The sequence below is a fragment of the Pteropus medius genome, unplaced genomic scaffold (assembly GCF_902729225.1).
Source record: "Pteropus medius unplaced genomic scaffold, Ma_sr-lr_union100, whole genome shotgun sequence".
Taxonomy (NCBI): Eukaryota; Metazoa; Chordata; class Mammalia; order Chiroptera; family Pteropodidae; genus Pteropus; species Pteropus medius.
In genome coordinates, this window is record NW_024353909.1 from 1,308,883 (window position 1) to 1,329,976 (window position 21,094).

The 21,094-nt window shown below is 34.9% G+C and overlaps 1 protein-coding gene across 3 annotated transcripts in view; it reads left to right on the plus strand.

Moving 5' to 3' along the window:
* Positions 1-17,315, plus strand: part of CYB5B (cytochrome b5 type B) — a 24,208-nt gene extending 6,893 nt beyond the window's left edge. Inside the window, exons 2-5 of one of the 3 annotated variants that reach the window (XM_039851906.1) lie at positions 2,752-2,880; positions 3,405-3,434; positions 10,656-10,684; positions 13,684-17,315. In XM_039851906.1, coding sequence (XP_039707840.1) covers positions 2,752-2,880; positions 3,405-3,434; positions 10,656-10,684; positions 13,684-13,777 — 282 coding nt within the window. In that variant the 3' untranslated portion in view covers positions 13,778-17,315. Of the gene's footprint in view, positions 1-2,751; positions 2,881-3,404; positions 3,438-10,653; positions 10,685-13,683 lie in introns of all 3 variants that reach the window. The other 2 variants (XM_039851908.1, XM_039851907.1) reach the window with 2 other exon arrangements.
* Positions 17,316-21,094: the final 3,779 nt, after the last annotated feature.

The window sequence follows — 21,094 nt, forward strand, 5'->3', positions numbered from 1 at the left end:
AAAAAAAAAAAAAAAAGAAGAAATAATAAATTTCTTGTACATTTTACCTGTTTTTTCCCCAAAATGGTAACATTTTGCAAAATGAGTACAATATCACAACCAGGATGTTGACATGGGTATAATACATAGATCTTATTTTGACTTCTCCATTTTTACTTTTTACATTTGATTTGTCTTTTAAAGAGAAACTAGGTGGTTTAATTTGTAGAATCAAGAGTCATTTGTTTTTGATTACAGTACTCAGTATGCAAATTATATCTACCTCTTGATACAGAAATGGCACCCTGCGACTTGCTGTAGCATAGGCTTAAAATAAGGTCAGTGGAAGTAAGACTTTGGTTGTGACAAAGCCTGAGAATGTCGTGTTGATCCATCCATCAATAAGAATCATAGGGAGGACATTTGTTACATTCCCTTTCATAATGTCTGTGTGCATAGTACCATTAGTTATAGAAGGTGGTACTGTTTCCCCTTTTTTTGGAAAAATCTATCCTTTGGGTTATCAAGAAGGACTATTTGAGAATATAATTTCCATTTTCTCTTACTGTGCTTCGAATTAGGACCTATCAGATACTTGGTTCTGATTGAGCATCCTATCGCTTTGCAGTAGGACGGGCACACAGTGGTGGGTTATTCCCACAAAGGTGATGAGAAAGTTGGACAGATCCACTCAGAACCTGATGTTGGAGTTGAGCAGCTCCCGCGCACCCATCTTCACTGAGAGCCAGCCAGGCAAAGGCTCCAGGGCTTCTCCCACAGGCACTGGGCTTTTTTGGGAGGTTCTCCTCAGGGCCTCCTGCCCCTCAGCCTGGGAATTATCTGGTCCAGGACTGGTCCAGGGTCTACTGTGGCCTCAGGCCTAAGTGCACTGCCTCTAGCGGGGCTACATTTGATTTTAAATAAGAATATTCGAAGTTTATAGAATTCTAAAACGGGAACCAAGGAGTCTTTGAAATCTTTTTTTGCATGTTCTCTCTAAACCGTCTGTTAAGACCACATTTTAGAGTGAGGGCTACTAAATGTAGGGTTTTGTTTTTTTTTGACCCCGCCCCCCTTGCCTCAGTGAAAAAAAGTAGGCTATAAAACAGTATTTACTGTATTTATCACTGCCTAGTACTTAAAATAGTAAATACTAAATTAAAAGTATAGAATAATGTTTGAAGTGATTGAATGAATATTTTGGGAAAACAATGGAATTTTACACACTAAAATGTTAATGGTATTTATTTCTGTTATAATTTGTTTATCAGCGGTAAGAGATGGGTGAAAATGAAATACTTGGTCATAGAAAAAGCTGCGTGGGAAGTCATAAATCCAACCGTTCCCTGAAATATCTCACGCTACTAAAAAGTTTTGTTATCCTTTATTTTGAAAGGCAACATAATAGTTGGGATATGTCATAAAGAAAAAACCATAGCTTAGGTGCAAAGAGGAAATTGGGACACAGTTCCAAAAATAATGGCTTAACACGGCTGAGAGTTTTTAAATGTAATAACAGATAATTGGCGGCTATCTTAATCTTGCTTTAAAACAGCATGCTTAAATTCTGGGATGGAAGACCCACCCACTGGCTGGAGACTGTTTTGGAGACAAAATGGAAATTCTTATCCTCAGTGAGCTCATAGACAAGTGGCATAACTGGGAGATTATAGTTAAGAGTTTTTGTGCTTCAGTTGAATTCATCTGTAAGACAGGATGATCATCTTAGTCTTGCTTAAAAGGTTATAAAAAGAAACTATTTTAAAGTATTGCTTGATTTCAGAAATACAAATTTGATATGTCAAATAATTCTAAATTTACTAGTTTTAAATAAATGTTTATTGAATGTTTAGGTAAGGAACTTGCTAAATGTAACTTTAAAAAAGAATTATTTTCTGAATAGGTAATACTTTACTTGATAAAACAGTTTCAAAAGAGTATGTAGTTTAAAGTCTTCCCTCTCCCCTGTCTGCCAGCTACCATGTTCCTTGCAGTGTTTCCAGGGAGATTTTATGCATATGTGCACATATGTGTATCTGCTTTTTAAAATCGTAGATGATAGCATATTATACGAAGTGCACGTCTCTCTTTCTCACTTTTCTTATCCTTATTTTGTATAATAGTAGTTAAGATAGGTACTCGTTATCTCCATTTTACAAATAAGCAAAAATACCTCAATTTTTTAATAACTTGTCCAAGGTCATAACTTTCTATAACTTGTAAGTTATAGAAAAAATTTACTTCCTAGTTATGGAAGTAGTTATTTTGATATTATTTATTTAACTTCTTTTGAAACCATTTCTAACTTACAGAAAAGTTGCAACAGGAGAATACAGGATTTCATACACCCTTTGCCCAGAGTTTCCATTCAGGTTTCTGTAGCTGTCTCAATAATGTTGGCAAAAGAAATCAACCACGGGAACACATGTTGTTCCCAATTGTCTTGTCTCTCTAGCCTCCTTCAGTCTGGAGTAATTCTTCGGTCTGTCTTTTATGACTTTGATATTTTTGGAGATCACAGGTCAGTCATTTTGTAGACTGCCAATTTGCAGTTGCCCCAGGTTTCTTCAGAATTATACCCACGTTGTGCATTTTGGGCCAGAATATCACAGAAGTTATGTTGTGTTCTTCCCACTGCATCCTATCAGGTGGCATACGACGTTCCATTCCTTGCATTGAAGGGAGAAAATAGAAGAGAGAGGAGGGGAAAGTAACTTATGTTGGTTTGCTTTTCAGAGCATGCTCTGTTCAGGAAATATCTTTTTCTTATAGCATCCTGGCGGAGAAGAGGTTCTGTTGGAACAAGCTGGTGCAGATGCAAGTGAAAGCTTCGAAGACGTAGGCCACTCCTCTGATGCCAGAGAAATGCTAAAACAATACTATATTGGCGATGTGCATCCGGTAAGAATGAACTGAGCTAGGAGTGCGTCTGGAGTGGAAAGCTCCCCAGCAGCCACAGAACCATGGAAATTTGTTCAACCTAGCCATCAGGCTAAATTTTCTCCAAAGCCATCTAGCCTTACTGTGTGCTAAGATAGAGCTTTTTGTTTGCAAAGCAACACATGTAGTATCTCTGAAAGCTAAGGAAACTGATTTTGGATTTTTTTTTTTTTTAATTGATTGATTTTTGTAATGCAGTTAATAACATTTCTACCTAATATAGTCGTTTGGTATTCTTCCAAATTCCTTTAAGAAAGATGGTAACTATGAACTTTTTAAACCATAGCATTCTAACAAGGGACCCTGAAATGCTCAGAGTCGGGGATGGGGTTGGAGGTGGGGGACAGGACCCTTCTACAGACCTTGACATCTCTCAGGGAGTTCACTACGACCAGAATGTAGTTTCAGGTTCCAAGGTTGGAAATAAACATATAGTGAGAGGTCATTTAGCTATGTCTTAAAATATTGTTTTCCTTTTTTAACAGAATGACCTTAAACCTGAAAGTGGTAGTAAGGTAAGAAGTCATCTGTTCCTCTTGTGTGTTTTAAGTGTTTATATTTCTATTTACTCGAATTAGAATTTTTAAAAAATTATCTTAATAAGAGAAGTGTTTACTTACCCCCCACGCCAAGCAAAAATCCTATTTCTCAGGAATTCGGGCTCAGTATCATCTGAGGGAAAAAGAATAGCTGAGTCTTAAACAGTAGGAAACATTTTGCTCATGCTTCTGTTTGCTTTTTTAAAAATTGACTCTCTAAAGCCATGCCCCATATGGTTTTGAAAGAAATTAGTTTATGGGTTCAGTTGTAGAAAAGTGTTTATTCTAAGATTGAATAGTACAGGTGATAATAATTGCTTCTGTGTTGAAAGAAGAATCAGAACGTTGATTTTCTCTTAGAGGTCTTAGAAGGAATTCTAAACTGAAGTAATTGACTAGAGCAGGACTTTCTGTCCCTGTTTTCCAGATTTAAGTCTTTTATCATTTGGCTCAAATGGGCCTACACCTTTCCCATTTACTCAGTGATACAGCAGAAACAAAAGATTAAATATCTGAAAACCTGAATGTACACTGCGTGACGTACCAGAAAGAAAACATGAAAGCCTTTTTGCTTCCCACAAGTTGGATAGTTCATCTCCCTTATTCCCTCACAATTTTCCTTGACTTCTGTCCTTCAGATAGCTGTTATACTACCCTCTGATTTAGAGGGACAATTTAGTTGCTACCTAGAACATGATGGAGGTGATCTTCCTTCCCCTTTTCCTCCTTCTAGCTTCTTGCTTCCTTTTCCTCACTGAGCTGAAATTATTGAACACGTTTGACACAGCAGTTAAAGTTGGCCTAGACACAAGAATTCTTTCAACATGACATTGCTTGACAGTGTCTGCCATCTGTTGCTCTGCAATCGAGTGTTTGTGTAAATTCTGTCTCGCCACACTGCTACTCTGAACTGATGAACTATTTATGAAGGGGGCTGAAATGGCTCTTTAAGTGCTTTGTGAGCACTGTCAGTTTGTTTGTCCTCCCCTCCTAACATTGTACTACCTACTCTTGAATCCTCACTTGTTTAATTAAGAGAAAATTTGAACTAAGCTTGACCTTGCTTATTGAACATGTCCGGAAAGCATTACTATCAGAGGTCAACATTTGATTCAAGGAATATTTCCATTTGTACAGGAGATGCACTTTGTATCTCGGAGCCATAACCTACTTCTGTACAGCAATTATGAGAGTACCCTTTATGTTAAAATAATAGAAAAAATATTTGTGGAATTATAATGTCTAGGAGTCTACAAATTGCTTCTTGTTTCTGCTTTTCTTCCCTGGTAACACAGCGTGTAGGTAGGACCATTCTTAGGAATGGAGAGTGGTGATTTTGAAATTCTGTTCCTCATGCCACCTATATTGGAATCCCTTAGCATATTTTCTGAAATATGTATTTCCTGGGCTTCCATTACTACTCTTCATAATCTCTGGAGGTGGGACTTGGGAATCTGCATTTAAAGTAACCCAGGTAGCCAAGCACCAGACTTTTTGCTGAATGATATGTCTGTCTTTTCATTTGAAAACTTAGGGAACTTTAATCTCCTCTGTGAAAAGCACTGCCTGCCTTCAATAGGCCAAAGAACTAGAGATGTCTCAGCTAAGTTAAAACTGTTGAGCCTTCGACTTTTGGTAAGAAATAAATAAAAAGAAACTCTTTCAGCTCACCAAATTCTGTAATAATTCAGAAGTCTCCAAATGCAGTTTGGTCCCTGCCTGGGTTGAACAGTGATTAAAGGCAGTGTTTTCAAGGCTCGTTTTCCTCACGAATGTTGTACCCAAAGGACAGCCTCCAGTAAGTAGAGTCTGGCGACAGAGCGTTTGCAGTCACACTGCTGCACTTCAGGCAGATCAGGCAAGCAAAGCCTTTTGGAAAAGTTTCAGGACCACCTACATAGGCTGTCATAGAGCTGTAGTTAACCTAGTTTCAGTTCCAAAAAGAAATTCTTGATCCCTCAGATTTACTTCTTACAGAGGTTTTAAATAGGCACTTCTGTATAGGTGTCTCTTTTTAAAATTTTTTGTCTCTGGTTTAAATATTCACCACAAAGACATGGATATAAAGTTCATTTCATTAATACTTCTTTTGGGTAAGGGTTTCTGAACCTCTATGAAGAAGTGATTTTTTAAAGCCTAATTAAGGTGTGTCTTCTACCCGTGGGACAGAGTTTTCATTTTCCTTTTCCTTCCTCTCTGTTTCTTTATTTCTCTCCTTCTCCTCCTCCTGCAGCTCCATAACTCTTCCCTACTTAAAACTCTTTCCCTTCCCACCCCAAACAGAAGACAGACAACAACAGGATTTGTTATGGTTTTTTAAAAACAAATAAGATTGTCTCCGTAAAGACTTAACCTATTTTCTAAATTCATTCTAAAACTTCAGTTTAACTTTTGAAATCTAATAAATTTCACATATATTAGAAGCAATCTATATGTTAACATTTAAAGGCAGAGACATTTTCTCCTCCCAGATGATACTTTTGTTATACAGTTTTCTATTACACATACATAATGTATTATACGTATATAACATTCAGTTTACTTTCCCTTATGAGGGGAAACTAAAAAGAATACATTGTTTATAATTATGTAATGTAGTTGGTTATATGGTAAAAATTTCCTTTTAGGAATCATTTAATATTCCTATCATACTTACAATGTAATTATTAAAGTTTGGAATGAGGAGTCAGTTTAGATGAGTAGTGATTGCCATTTATTGAAGAATTTTGTCAGGTTACTTCTTTCTTCCCTGTTTTTGTCTAACATTTATATTTTGTAATATAATCATCTGAAATAAAGCATAGAATGTAATGGCAAAATCATCTTGAAAGACAAAATACCCTCTCTGAGAGATCTCAAGGATTAATGTCTTCTCCTTGTAAATGCTCTATTTAGAAATGTTGTTTTGGTGTCAGAAGGACAAGATAACATTCTTTTTAAATTAGCCCTTCAATGTTATAACAAGTTTTTCATTTCTTAGGTTCCAGTAAAAATCATTTTATTAGCATTTTAATTTTTTTCTTCAGTGATGTCATATATCATATCATAATGAGTTCTTGAGAGAGTTGTATAGAAATTTATTTTAGAGGATACTTTTCATCCTCAAATTTTGCCCTTATTTTTAGGGAAATATTTTTTTCATGACTGGGCTGACTCTAGGAATATATCCTTTACAAGACAGTAACTGTTAAACTGTATTCTCATCCAGAAAGAAATTTTAGTACATTGGAGCCTTCATGAGAAGGCTGTCTTCAAGATTCATACCATATGGTTGTGTCATAGTTGGGACTATAAAATGTTGAAATCATGTACTTTCAATACTCAAACTTTTCAGGTCATAAGATGAATCTGATACTAAAATTCATATGGTGATAGATCATGTTATTAAAGTCCATTTTATTATGGGAGAAAAATCCTTTCTAGTAGTGTTTGAAACCAAAAGTTCTCACATTGTTTTCATAAGTTACTGGCCACGTGGATACCAACATGTTCTAAATAAAAAGCTGTAAAAAGTACCAGACCACCCAAATATTCGTTAAGGTGTCCTATGGCTTAAAAATCCACTGTTTCTAATTTTAATTACTTGAATCTTCATGGAATAGCAAACATACAATTTAGAAATCGAAACATAAGTTCCTTATATACATTATAATATATTTCTCTTTCATTTAAACCTTTGAAAGTCTAAATATAAACTATTTAGGCTGAAAGTACTTTTATAATGACATGTCTATGTATTTTAAGCACCGTAATCATAATTCTGGCACATTGTTTCCTGTGTTTATGTCCTAGTGACAAAGTAACACCATTTTCAAGCGTGCATTCTCCCTTGTTTTCTATAAACAGGGTTGCATAGTGAAACCATACCTACTGACTCCAAGTTCCCTCCCATATATTTGCCAATTATGACATTTATTTATTATTCTTTTATTAGTATTAAAGAGGGTCAGTACTTATGGCACAGTGCCTCTAGAATAATATCTGGAAAAACACATCTTTATATACCTGGTGTAGGATAGAAAAATCTACACATAGTAGTGTTCCTTCAGTCTTTTAGACATGAGAGAATAGCATTTCCTTCTCTCTAATCTTTAGAAAGCTGCTTTTGTAGGTTTTGCTAAAATTCCCTGGGGTCAAAAACAGTTTTAAGTTAATTGAATATGACTTTAGAGTTCAAGTTCATCTTGTCTGAGCCTTTTATTTTATAAGTGAGGAAATTGATTTAGCATTGAGCTTGAAGGTCTTAGACATAATTTCAGTTATGAGCCGTTTTATGAAAAGTTTACTTGGATGTTATGAAATATTATTTTCTTATATTCTACAAAGTTCAGATTTAGTATTTATATGTATATTAATATATTATTTATTTTATGAGGGAATTAAAGCTTTTAATGAACCTTGAACTTTAGGAACCAATTTATTTAAACAGTTAATTTCTGTTAATTTTGAACTAAAAGCAGAGTAGACTTAAAACAGTTTGGTTGTTTGGAAATGTATTGCAAACTCCTTGGAGGATAAAGAAACATGCATATTAATTACTTGGTAAGGCTTTTGCTAAAATCTGGATTTGAGCTGCTGTCTTGTAACTAAAATCAGATAGTATTGCAGTTACTATTTTCCATGTCAAAGATCGAGTGTAGTCACTGTTCTCTTGACCAAGAATCTTGCATGTAAATTAAAATGTAGGCGAGAACATAACCAGCCAGATATGCCTGAACACCCAAAGGGATAAGTGAAAGTCAGTCATAAACTGTAGGAATTTTACTTAAACATCTGTTAGATTCAGCCCAGAGCTTTGGAGTGAAAATAAGCATTGGGGAACTGTGTATAGAGAGAACAGAAGGGTAGAGGTGAAGGAAGGTTTTGTGTTAACAGAACTTTTTTCTTTTTAATTTTGTAAATTTAAAAATAACTTATTTGGCTTTTTTTCCGTACTTGGCTGAGGTACTTGGCTACTAAGAGCAGTGTCTTAAATAACTCTTTCATTATAGTTGATTAAAAGTGGAGTCACTGTAGTTTGGCATTTACTTGGCTGTCAGTATCCCAAAGAGAGGATGTGCTTCTTTCTTGTCTCTTTACTGCACTGTTTTAGGGAAGTTGGTCTTTTTGCCTCTGGAGACAGATCGATCTTAAAACAGAAGTTGAAATACTTGGTTAAAAAAAATGTATATTTTAATTTTTTATCGCTTATTAGAAACTATTAAAATTTCAGTATTTTATGGTGTTGATTCTCTGTTTTAATTAAGATGTATTCCTAAACGTGGAATTAATACTATTATGGTAGATATGTCTCAGATAACAGTAATCTCTCTGTCTTTCTTCTCTCAATTTGTTCACTACATTGTCTAAGGCTCGCTAGTTAGCACACATCTAGGGCTTTTGGTTGTAAAAGCAGTTGAAAGCTTTGAAATCTAGAGACTCCATTTATATGAACTATATATCTGGCTTTTAATGTGATTACAGATTAAGCTACATAATACACATATGTAAACTCCATAGTGCTTTCATGTAAACCTTTCAAATTACCCCATTTTTTAAAAAAATACTATGTTTTTTGTTCTTTAAATCATTTGTGTATATGTTGATAAAGCATATAAGACCATGGACTTTTCTCGATGTAATTCAATTATTTCTTGCCTACTATAGGCAACATTATAAATTAATTTGTTGCACACGCCATCATCACTTTCCAAATCTGTGAAACACTTGTATTTCTCAAAGATTGACCTCTGACATGTTTTAATTAGGATGTATTCCTAAACGTGGAATTAATACTATTATGGTAGATATGTCTCAGATAACAGTAATCATCAAGGTCTCAAGGAAATATAGTAGTATATTAATATGGTTTATCTAAAACTTTTTATTAGAAGTTTTACTTTCCTATAGGCTAATTTCTTTCAGGTTTGGGGCATGTATTCATTTGCATGACAGTATTTTGGATATATGAAATTAAAACTCATTTCATGGTCTGTTCTTCAAGTAGGCCAGTATGTAGGGTTTTTGGAAATTCTTGGAGATTATTGAAAATGATGGTTAAACAGAGTTAATATCTGTGCTCACACCCTGGAGTACTTTTACATATTGGCCAAGATGATATTTTAGGCAGCAGTAATCTATGTTAATGGGTTATTGTCCTCTGGCAATAAGTTAGCAGGCCTTTTGTACTGTACAGTTAATTAATAGAATCAATAACTTTATTTGATATTTACTTAATTTGAATTAAAAAAAATTAGTAACAGCTTTATTAAGATATAATTCAGATCTCATCCAGTTTACCTATTTAAGATGTATAAGCCAAGAGTTTTTAGTATATTCACAGGGCTGCACAACCATAATCAGTCAATTTTGAAATATTTTCGTCATTCCAAAAAGAAACCCAAAACCATTAGCAGTCATTTTCAATTTTCCTTCAACTCTTCTTCCCCTGAGTCCTAGGGAACTAGTGCTCTGCTTTCTGCCTCTAAATTTATTTATTCTGAACATTTATTTATTCTGAACATTTCATACAAATGGACTTATAATATGTGGTCTGTTGTATCTTTCACTAGCCTAACGTTTTCAAGAATTTTCCACGTTATGGCATATATCAGAACTTCATTACTTTTTATTGCCAAAATTTCGTTTTTAAGATTATTTTGGTATTTTCTTTTTCTTCACTCCATTCTTCCCCTTTTCATTGTGAAATAAGCCCTCAGGTTACTAATTATAATTATTATGATTTCAGAGAGTAATCCACTTCATTTCTATAGGCCACAAAACAATCATCTGCATGCTCCAGAGCATTTCATAGTTAATCTAAAAATTATAAGACAAGAATTTCTATTCAGAATGTTTTCAGAAAATGTAATCTTAGCTACTGCCAGTGGCAAGCCCAACTGAACCAGATGTATCATTGTGACTGCAAATTAGTTCATTTCAATATAGTTTGTTTCAATAGCATTATTTTTTACATCTAAAAAATGTTTAGGTGCTTTCTCTATGCTTTCATTAATGGTTCTTCACTAGGGAATATCAGTATATTATTAGAAATAGAATTCCTGGTACTCCCATCACGTGTAGATTTGTAAACATCAAATTGCATGAAAGATGAAGTTCTCTTATTAGCTACAGATTTTATGTAGATATCCAAGATTTATGTACTGTGTTAATCTTCATTCTTTTTGTTTGTCATTTTTTGATATGCATCTTCTTCAGGAGCCTTCGAAAAATAACACATGCAAAAGGTTAGTATCCCCTTAACACACTTTCTTACACTCAACACAATGTCCGGCAAGAGGTTCTTCCATGGGGTGAGGGGGTAGATGGGGTAAAAGGGGTCAAATATGTGGTGATAAAAAGAAATCTAACTATGGATGGTGAACACACAATGTAATATATATATATGGGCCTTACTGCTAAATCGTATACTTGAAACTTACTGGATTTCGTTAACCAATGTCACTGTAATGAAAAACAAACAAATAAATAAAAGAGGTTCTTCCATAAATATACATGTATGACATAACTTAAGAGTACAGTTTGACAGCTAGTTCTTTTTTGGCCAAAATTATTGTGAATTCAGTAATTCCTTAGTATTAGCAAAATTAATTTTTACAGTTTTAATCATTTTGAGTAATCTCAAAAGTTCATGCCTTGAGTAATTTTTAAATCTTGTGACATAAATTAAAGTCACGTTCAGTAAAAGGTTAGTATGCATGGACAAGTAACAGTTACTAAGTCAAGCCTAGTCTCTGCAGCTCAGCTCAGCTCAACTAAGCAACTTCCACTTAAAACTTAAATGTCATTTAATCCTCACAACCACTCTGTAAGGTAGGTGCTATTACTGTTTTGCAGAAGAAAAAATTATATATTGCAGTCATATTCAAGAATTTGGGTTTTCTCAAAGGTTTACTTACAAAAAGGCTTTTGCAGTAATATCAGTGATATAGTAATATTAACTCTGAAAGGTTTGAATTTATCATCCTTTAAGTGCCTCTACTTGAGATGACTATGGAGTCCTTGGCTTGTGAAAATCTTTCTAGAGATTATATGGAACACTCTATTTTATCTTTCTGATGTCTCACTTAATGCAATTCAGAGAGAGAAAATGTGTCTTTTTTCACCATAAAAATATCATGTCTTTTTTAATTTGAGGTGATGGACAGAATATTAGAAAAATGCAAACTTGAAGGAAACTGTTAGTAAATTCAGCTTCCTTAATATTAGGGATTTATTTTACGCTCAGCTAAATGCTTCATAAATAATTTGGAAACACAAACCACAAGCTTGCAATAGACTTATGCTACAGATAAAACTGATTAAGAATTATAATGCAGAATATGTAAAGAATTCTTACAAATCAATTTAAAAGCAGTAGAATATGAGAAAAAGACTTAAGCACCTTAAGGAAACAAATATAAGCCTATGAAAAAGAGGTGTAATTTCATTTGTCATCAGAAAGATGTGAATTAAAATCATAGGGTGTATTTCACACTTAGCAGATTGGCAAAATTTAAAAATTCTAGAAATCAGAAGAGTTGTTTAGGAAGTAGATCACCAAGATTCTTAGGCTAATATAAATGGGTACGATCACTTTGAAAAACAGTTTGACATTGTCTAGTAAGCTTGACAATATGAATACTTGACCCAGCAATTCCATTTCTAGGGATGTACATGAGAAATGTGCGTACAAGTATACCAGGAAGCACATACAAAAATGTTGATAGCAGCATTATTCAAGCTCTTAAAACATGGGAAATAACCCAGATTACCATTCATTAATAAAATGAATGAATTAATTCATTCTGGTATATTCATACAGTAGACTACTACAAAGCAATAAAAATTAATGAGTTACAACTACATGCAATAACCTGGATGAGCCTCCAAGAAGAGAGTTCTTTCGTCGTATGGCCAGGATGTTGTTGTTGAACCTTAATCTCCTTTGGTGCAGTATAAATGCATTTTCTCTGGTCTTGTTCTCAGTGGCAGTTAAGTATCATGAAGGATTATGTGAGGATTGGTGGTCAACCATTCTCAGTCTTTTGTACTAAAGAATTTCTCTTCATTGCTTTCTCAAGGATCCTGCTTTTGAACTCTCTTGTCTCTTGTGGTTGCTCCAAGATTTCTGAATTCATGACTCTATGGGGAGATTACTTCCAGGTTCCCATGTGTCACGTTACTGTTGCACATGCCAACTCACTTTTTCTTTTTTTTTTTTTTTTTTTTTTAAACAAAGCTACCTGGCTGATACTCTAAACTTGTCCAGAACAGCTTTTGCCTTACTTAAATGTACAAAGTGCTAGGCATGTTTAGGCAAAAAGAATCATTTTTATTATTAAACCTCAACCGGCTTTATTGGCTTCAAAACCTTTTAATACCAAGGCTGCACATGTCTTAAGTAGAGGGGCAGCCTAGTCGTTTGGATCATGGAAGAATTACACTTTAAAACTAGCAGTGCTAATAAGCTCTATTGGAGAAGAATTATTTCAAGGAGAATGATGACATTCTGAAACCCCTAAGGAAAGTCTCATACAGGACTTTTTAAGCCAACTGCCATTTACCTAACTTTATTAGAACTGTCAACATATTCTCTGTGTGTATGTGTGCGTGCACATGTGCACCTGTCTGTGTGTTCATTCTTATTTAACTAGAAATTAAGAGGATGATTTGGAATCAGACTGCTTCACTAACTTCACTTTGTGATTTTTGGATGTAAAACTTTGTATAAAATATATATAATAGTAGAATTTATTTCATAGGGTTGTTGTGAGGATTAAATTTAAAAAATACATGTGAGGCAAATATATTGCCAATAGTTGTGTTAGATGTTATTGCTTCTAATTTTACAATTGTATATGTGAAATGGTGGCTTTTTTTTTGGTTTAAGAATGTTAATTGCAGAATATGTGAAAAACAGAGCACAAAGAAGAAAAATTTAAACTATCTATAATTCCATAACCCAGAAAGAACCACTATATGCCTTTGTAAAAACACATGTTGGTGTGTATATACATATATTTTTTGGTGTCTTATGATACATTCTGTTTTTAATCTTTTAAAAATTATCACTTAATGTTGTTACTCCAATTTAAATATTTGTTCATTTCTAATTACTGTGTGGTAAAAGCAGTAAATCTAAACTCTTTGCTCATAAAAATATTAAAATGAGGATGCTGAAAGATAGGAAACATTTGGTATAAAATGCTCACTATTTTATTGTTTTTTTCCCCCCAACTTCTAGTTGCTGGTCGTATTGGATTTTCCCCATCATAGGTGCTATCCTCTTAGGTTTCTTGTACCGTTACTACTACACGTCGGAAAGCAAATCCTCCTGAGGAGGCCTCGTTGAAGTCTGGAAAGCATATCTACTTGGGAGTGAAAACTAGAGACATGTTTGGAGACTCCAGCGGTGCCCTGTTCTCAAATCCTGCCACTTGTATTCTTCCCCCTTGGAGCCCAGATGGTTGGACAGACATCCACCTCAGACCTGGGGACAGTGCCCTTCTTTCTCAGAGCCTTACTCTAAAAGCACCTGCTCATCGTTATGAATCTTTGCCAATGTTTCCATGAGCACCTTTATATTACAAAGTTTTCTGTTAATAATTGCAATCCATATGTCCTAGTGACTTTGCCCTTTGGTAAAAATGCCTGCTTTCCAATATTTTGCACATTAGACATTCTTAACATGGCAGCACATTCTGGTTTTGAAGCTTTCCTTTTTTCAAAGTAAATATTAGTATTTTTTAATTCTGACTTAATTCTGTTATTTGTCATAAGGGGTTTAATTCATGAAGTAAAGTTGCATACCTGTGATGTAAACCACAGCTGCCAAATGGTCTTGTTCCTTGTTTATATTTGGTAAAACTAGAAAGAACTATGTGATTATCTCCATCCTCCTAAGCTAGTGTAACAGGTAACTCTAGCCACCTGCTAAGTCCACCAGGTGGTGCTGGATAGAGATGCTTCCCTTTTATTTCTTGGAATGGAGAACAGGGAAAGGGAGAGATGAATTGGGATGATAGGGTGAATTCATAGCAATCTTTCTTTTGAAAAATATTGAGAAATACTACTATAGGGCAGGAGTTTAGAAAAAGCACCAAAGACTTCATCATTTACTTTTTGGTTTGGCGCCCATTTCTAGCCATCTTTTTTCTTTTTTTTCCTCCTAACCATCTTATATTAGTAAAATGTAAATTTGTGCTTATGTCTGTAGAGATTTACCAGGGATTTTTACTGCTTTTTTGTTTATTGATTAGCACAGTTTTTATTCCTTGTTTTAACAAAAGTAGTAAGGGACTCCAAATTGATTAGAATTAGACATACAGTATTTGATCTTCTGTTCGCCCTGTAAAATAACTTGCATAGTCAAGTGGCATTTGAAAGGTGCGGATGATGACAAAAGAATGTTTTCCGTTTTATCTGTTTTTTACCTCCATGACTCCAATTTGTGGTTTTGTCGTTTTTCCACTGAAGAAAAAAAAAAGAGCTGGTATTTTTTTTTCCCTCAATGAGTGTTTCATTGAGGAGTAGGTTATTACTTAGAATTATGTTACTGTTTCTCTTTGGTTCAGGAATTTCTTTGGCATATTTGCCTTTACTTTTATTTTCCCTGTGGAAGTACCTGAGGAGACAGTACACTGGCTGTTTTCTACTAACAACTGTGGTGATTTTTCTCCCTTTCCTTTGAGGATTACCAGTCTCTTCTGAGCCATTGTCATATGCAGCAGGGAGCCGTGTGGTTCAAGAAAGACCATGTTCACTCCTCTGTGTCTCCTCCCCGATTCCTGCTTGCCAGGGACTTGACAAGACAGGAAACTGCCCAGCAAACCAGTTGCCCAGGCAAACTATTTAAGAAAAAGTTCAACTCAGGTCTTGTATCCTGTGATTTAGCAGTTGAGTGAATTCGGAATTCATCAAAATAATATTACCCTTGTATTTGCATGCTTGGATATGACCTTATGAAGTAATTTTTTTTTGATTTCTGGATGACTTTTATATATGAGGGGTAGGGATATAGTCAAACTTTTTATCATTAGAAAATGTTTTGTATGTGTTATATGATGCCACTTTAAGATAATTTACTGGAAAAAAAATACTTTGGTTATTGTGTAGCAAAAGTGGTGTGACTATTGATGCTCCTTCATCTGAAGACAAGGAAGGGTTGCCTTGAATAAGAATTGGTATAATTGACATAATATAGGTTGCATGATTACAGCTACATTGGGGTAGAAGTAAAGAACAAAGGAGCATTGAGATAGAAGGGGAACATTCAAGCCTAAAACTAAGCCAGAAGATAACTTGGATCAATCAAAAGTGTATTGGCAGTCTCCAAAATTGAATGAAAAACATCTGGCTTATAAGAAACATTAGAGAACAATCATCTTAAATAAAATTGGTGTTTTTGGTATTTTTAGCATAAACACCAATGCAAAGGTGTGTTTTTCTATTTCACATTGGCTGATTTTTCCTGTTTATATCTGGACTTGTTTTTACTCAGAGCCAGAGGAAAAGATTTTTAGACTTTGTCTCTACCATCCATGAAATCCATCCAATCCCAGGGCTGCTTATGATCTACCGCTAATGTGATGTCACTTTATATTATAAAAACCACTTTTGGGTCCATTTACTATTATTCTGCTGCCTACATAAACAGCCAGGTAAAAGAGCTTATGTGAGAGTTTGCAGAGGTTTCTCTAGAACAATAAATTAACACAGTATTTTAGCCAAATCCATCAAAAAAGACTTCTGTTTTAAGAGGTAGACTCAAATTATTGACAGTCTCAACATTGGTAGGTCATGAAAACCCCTCTGGAGCAAGTGGAGCCAGGCTCTGTTGGCTGACCGTGCCCGCTAACACTGGTCTCTGGGCTGTTTGTTTATTTCCAAGGAAGATTACTTGCTGCTGCACACCATACTGTACACGTAATGACTGGGGACCACAAAAGGAGGAGATGAGTGAAAATTTGTGCCACCAAAATAAGGATGTTAGTGCCGAGTCTCCAAATTTTCTTAGCTCCTGTTTGGTTTCCAAATGGCTTCTACGTTTGTAAAGACAAGAAAGTAATGGGAATAGAGTTTATATTGTGTTCTTATGTGACCACTTAAGCAGAAACAAAAATCCATCGGGACCTATTATTTGGGCGTGTAAAGTTCTCTGAGCAGTTGTCATAAATGCATATGTTGTGAAATAAGAGCTTGGTCGAGTTTATACTCATGTAGTTCTGACGTGGAGCAATGAAAAATGCTTTCAGGCCAGCTACATCATTACTCATGGTATCTAGTGCTGAACATCTCAAGTGTTAGCTATCTGGTTAAATCCAATTTTAGGAGATTAAAATGCAGAATGTTAATGTTCATTACTTCCTTCCCTAGGAGAAATGGATTTAGACATGTCTTGTCTCAACAAGAAATTGATTCTTTTTTAACCATCTCGTTCAGTGGCCAAATAATCACGAAAGTAATGAGAAGTTTGGTTACATCCGGCTGTTGTGCTGTGAAAGAGCCTGGTTTAGAATTTGTGGGGCGATCTCAGAAGGAGGTTCCAAGAAGCAGAGGGCGTTAAGTTACCTGCCCTTCATCTAGCATCTTACTCTTGTGAGTTTTATGAGCTGCTCTTGGCCCACATTTATATGCTACATTTGTTATTTTGGCGAAATACTACTACGGTTATTTAACTTCCTTTCTTTTTACTTCACCCTTGACTGTGAATGAGTAATGTTAACATTCCTTTCATGTATTCAATAATGGAGTTTGTTTACCTACTTTATTTCAGCATATTTTGAACAAAGATCTTTGTCTCTTTCTGCTGGAATGTGCGCATAGTGAATGTTTGTTAGAACTACACACAATAAAGATACTGTTTTCCTTTCCTCACCCTGACTACAGTTATTTTTTTTTTTTAATTTTTAAGTATTTTTTTAATCTTAAAGTAGAAGTTGTTGGCTCTGTAATCCTCAGGTGTTCTGGAAGAAAAGATTTTGAGAAGCATGAAAGTCACCTGTATCTGCGTTAATAACTGTGTGTAGCATAATGTGGGAAGTTCTGGAGTTCTTCAAGATTCTTTCTGCAGCTCTTCCCTTGAAGTGAGTTGCTCATTTGGAATCATGAGAGACAAAAATCAAGACTTTTGCTGTATTGATGCATGCGAAGTGGCAACCAGGTAGGCACGCTGGGAGTTCTGTTTTTACTGAAACCATCTGGTAAAGAGAAGCCAGTACAAGGTATTAATATTTTGTTATCTGCAATGCCAGTCTTCAAATGATTGTTTTTCTTGGAAATTGCTAACCTGTTGGGGAAAATTAAACACCAAGATTGGAGTTCTAGTGACTGTTAATAAAACAAGGGAAATAAATTATTTTTCTCATTAATTTTAATACCTACTGATAGCCTTCTAACATTACTAATGAGACATCATTCATCAGGGCTTGGCTGTTAGGTTATCACATGAATTGAGGGTTACTAACAGGAAAGGATAATCCCATTCTTATTAGTAGCATTTGAATTTGTTTAGTCTTCAATCCTAATAATTCATATCACTGTTCTTCCTGAGGCTGAGTATCTGGCAGGTGCTTGACAAATCCTGGTTGATTTCCTGAAAAGCTGAGGTAGAAGAGTGCAACTCCAATTATGCAAATTTAAGGTAAGAAATACCACAGTCTACCAAATTGTTGGTAATTGTAGGTAACATTGGTAACCTAACTTTAAGTAGCCACATATCTATACCATGTATGTCCAGGCCCACCCAGCTTAATCACATATATATTAACATTTAAAAAGCTTAATTCTTTTATGAACGATTCAGGAGAGACTAGATTTGCTTTGAGATGAAACATGAGGATGCAGGTGTAATACCATCATTTATGTGCCATGCAGTGTCTTTGATAGTCCACAAACATTTCTGATCCTTCCCTTGCAGGATTCTTACATGGTAGATGAGGGGTATCCAAATTTTACAAATGGTTCATAGAGCCAGTTGACTTGCCTGAGACCACACAGCTAACAGGAGAGCTAGTATTTAAACCCAAATCTAGCCCTAAAATTCAATTTCCACTGTTGGTTTTATGTAAAAACGAAGCTCTAGCTGTGCCAAAATAAATAATATGCCCAATGGATTCTGCTAATGATTCCCATATAGAGATGTTTCTGTATATGATTAACAAAATGGAACCAATCAATAATGTAATCATTTTCCTAATTAGTAGATAAGTGAAAAATAGCCAGTCTTAGAAGTCTTATTGTTGAAGATAATCACATTGCTTCAGTAGAAATAACTTGTTTAAATGACCCTAGCATCCCTTGCAAAACAGTTTCTTGAAGCCAGTTAATGAGAATTTAAATTTGAACTGTTATTAGAAACAACTTTTGGTAAAAGGTAACTCATACAGGATAGAGAGTTGAGGACTATCGAAATCTTTAAGCGGCACTGAAGGCCTTGCATAATTCACCCAATCTGGGATCCTGGATAAGATTTAACCTGGACCTATACATGTAAATGTATCATTTTTAATGAGAATGAATTGTTCATTGGTTGGCTTGCCCTTAGCCTCTTCTGAACCAATCTCTATGAATCCTGGAAATCTGAGAAATGGAAATCTACTTTGAGCATGTAGCACAAGATTTGGAAACTTGTTTTCAGCTTTCAGAATTGTTATACAGTATCATGAAAAGATGATTCAAGTTCATTGGAGAAAGCACAGCATAATGCAAATACAAATGCTGTTTGTTACAAGTGTGACAAATGGCATTTTTGATTCATCAGTGCCAGTCTCAAAGCAGTTTCCTATTGTTTCCTTCTGATCCTAATCTTTGTGACTGAAACAGTAATGTTAACTTTAGAAGCACATGGACCTGGAAAATGAAAAATGAAAAAGCCCATGTGTTTGAATTTTATTTTTCCTTATAGAAGCTTACTTTTGGGATCTTTTTTGTACTTTCCTCATCTAAGTTTTAGAAACAGGTGGCATTACTTTACAGAACAATGGGATGATATCCACAATAAAAACAAACCTCGCAAATCTGTCTACTTTGATTTAATTGCCCACAAAATCTAATCAGGAACAGATAGAGATAGAAGTTGAGAGAAGCCAAACCATGAACAGCAAAGGAAATTGAGTCTTTCCAAGACTCTGACCCCTTTTCCTGTTCTGAATCTTTTTAATTTTTTCTTTTGGATTTTTCTTTAGCTCACATCCTAAGCCCTGCCTTGCCCCCAATGAAATACTTTGCCTTATGTTTTACTCAATAAATGACAAGGCAGTACCTCAGCTCAGCTTCTCTTCATTTTTAAGTATTGTGGCACAAAAACAGACCCACTAGTCCATCCTAGAAAATATTTGGAAGAAATAAAGCTGATTTGTTTATAATTTGGACCATTTATGTAAACTAGTACAGTTCTGTTTGGACATCTCTATTGACCCTCATTTAAGGTGAAATTCTACCTCTGGACCTTTCATGTATAAGTCAATAAATTTGCTTTCTGTGTTAAGCTAGTTCAAATTGGGTGTCTGAAACACACACATCCTGACAACTGTGGCCTCTGCAATTTATCTGACCTTAAAATGCCTGCCTCGGTAATTTCTTTGTAAGGGTTCTGCCTAAGTATACCTAAGCAGATACTCATTTTTTATTCTATGCCAAGTCTAGATATCTTTGGAAAGAAGAAATATTCCTCACTTTAAAGAAGATATGCACATACTCAGATTATTTATTGTTATAGAGTAAGATACAGAAAACTATTTAATGTTTAAACCCAAGGCAGATACTATAATCATATATTTTGTGTGTGTATATATTTGATTTTAGTGTCTTCATTAATGGGTTATACACTATCTGAAGGCTGGGTCTTCTGCATCCTTCTGGGAATCTTGCATTATGCTGGGCCATAGGAAGGGCTAAGTTGGTTCAGGATGGTTTGCCATGCTATGTCTGGACAAACAACCTTAGCCAAATTTTTTGAAGAACTATGTAGGACTCCCAAGTAGAATTTTGAGATGAATTCCAATGTTGCCCACATCACTAACAATCAAAAACCCCATTCACTCCTGTTTTCTCCGTAAATAGATTCAGTTGCCAGTGTTTATTGGTTTCATAGAAATGCTTTAAATAAACTTTATTCTTTAGAACAGTTTTAAAACAGTTTAAATCTACAATAAGAAAATTGTAAAGATAGTACAGAGTTCCCATACGTACAGCACCCAGTTTCCTCTAAAGTCCAAAAAATTAAAATCCATACTTTATGTTTCCTCAGTTTTTACCTGTATTTTCTGTTCCAGGATCCTACATTACATTTAGTCATCATGTTTTCTTAGGCTCCTCTTGACTGTGACAGTTTCTTAGACTTTCGTTTTTGATGACCTTGATAGCTTTGAGGAGTATTATTCAGGTACATTGTAGGCTGCCCTCTATTGGAATTTTATATTTTTCTTAGAGTGAGATTATAGGTTTGGGTGGGAGGACACTACAGAGGTAAATTGCTATTTTTATCACATTATATCAAGGGTATATACTATCAATAAGATTTATGACTGTTGATGTTGACCTCGATCACAAGACTGAGGTAGTATTTATTAGATTACTATAAAGTTATTCTCCTGAAAGAACTGTCTATACTCCTCCATATCGGAAGGAAGTCACTATGGGCAGCCCACACTTAA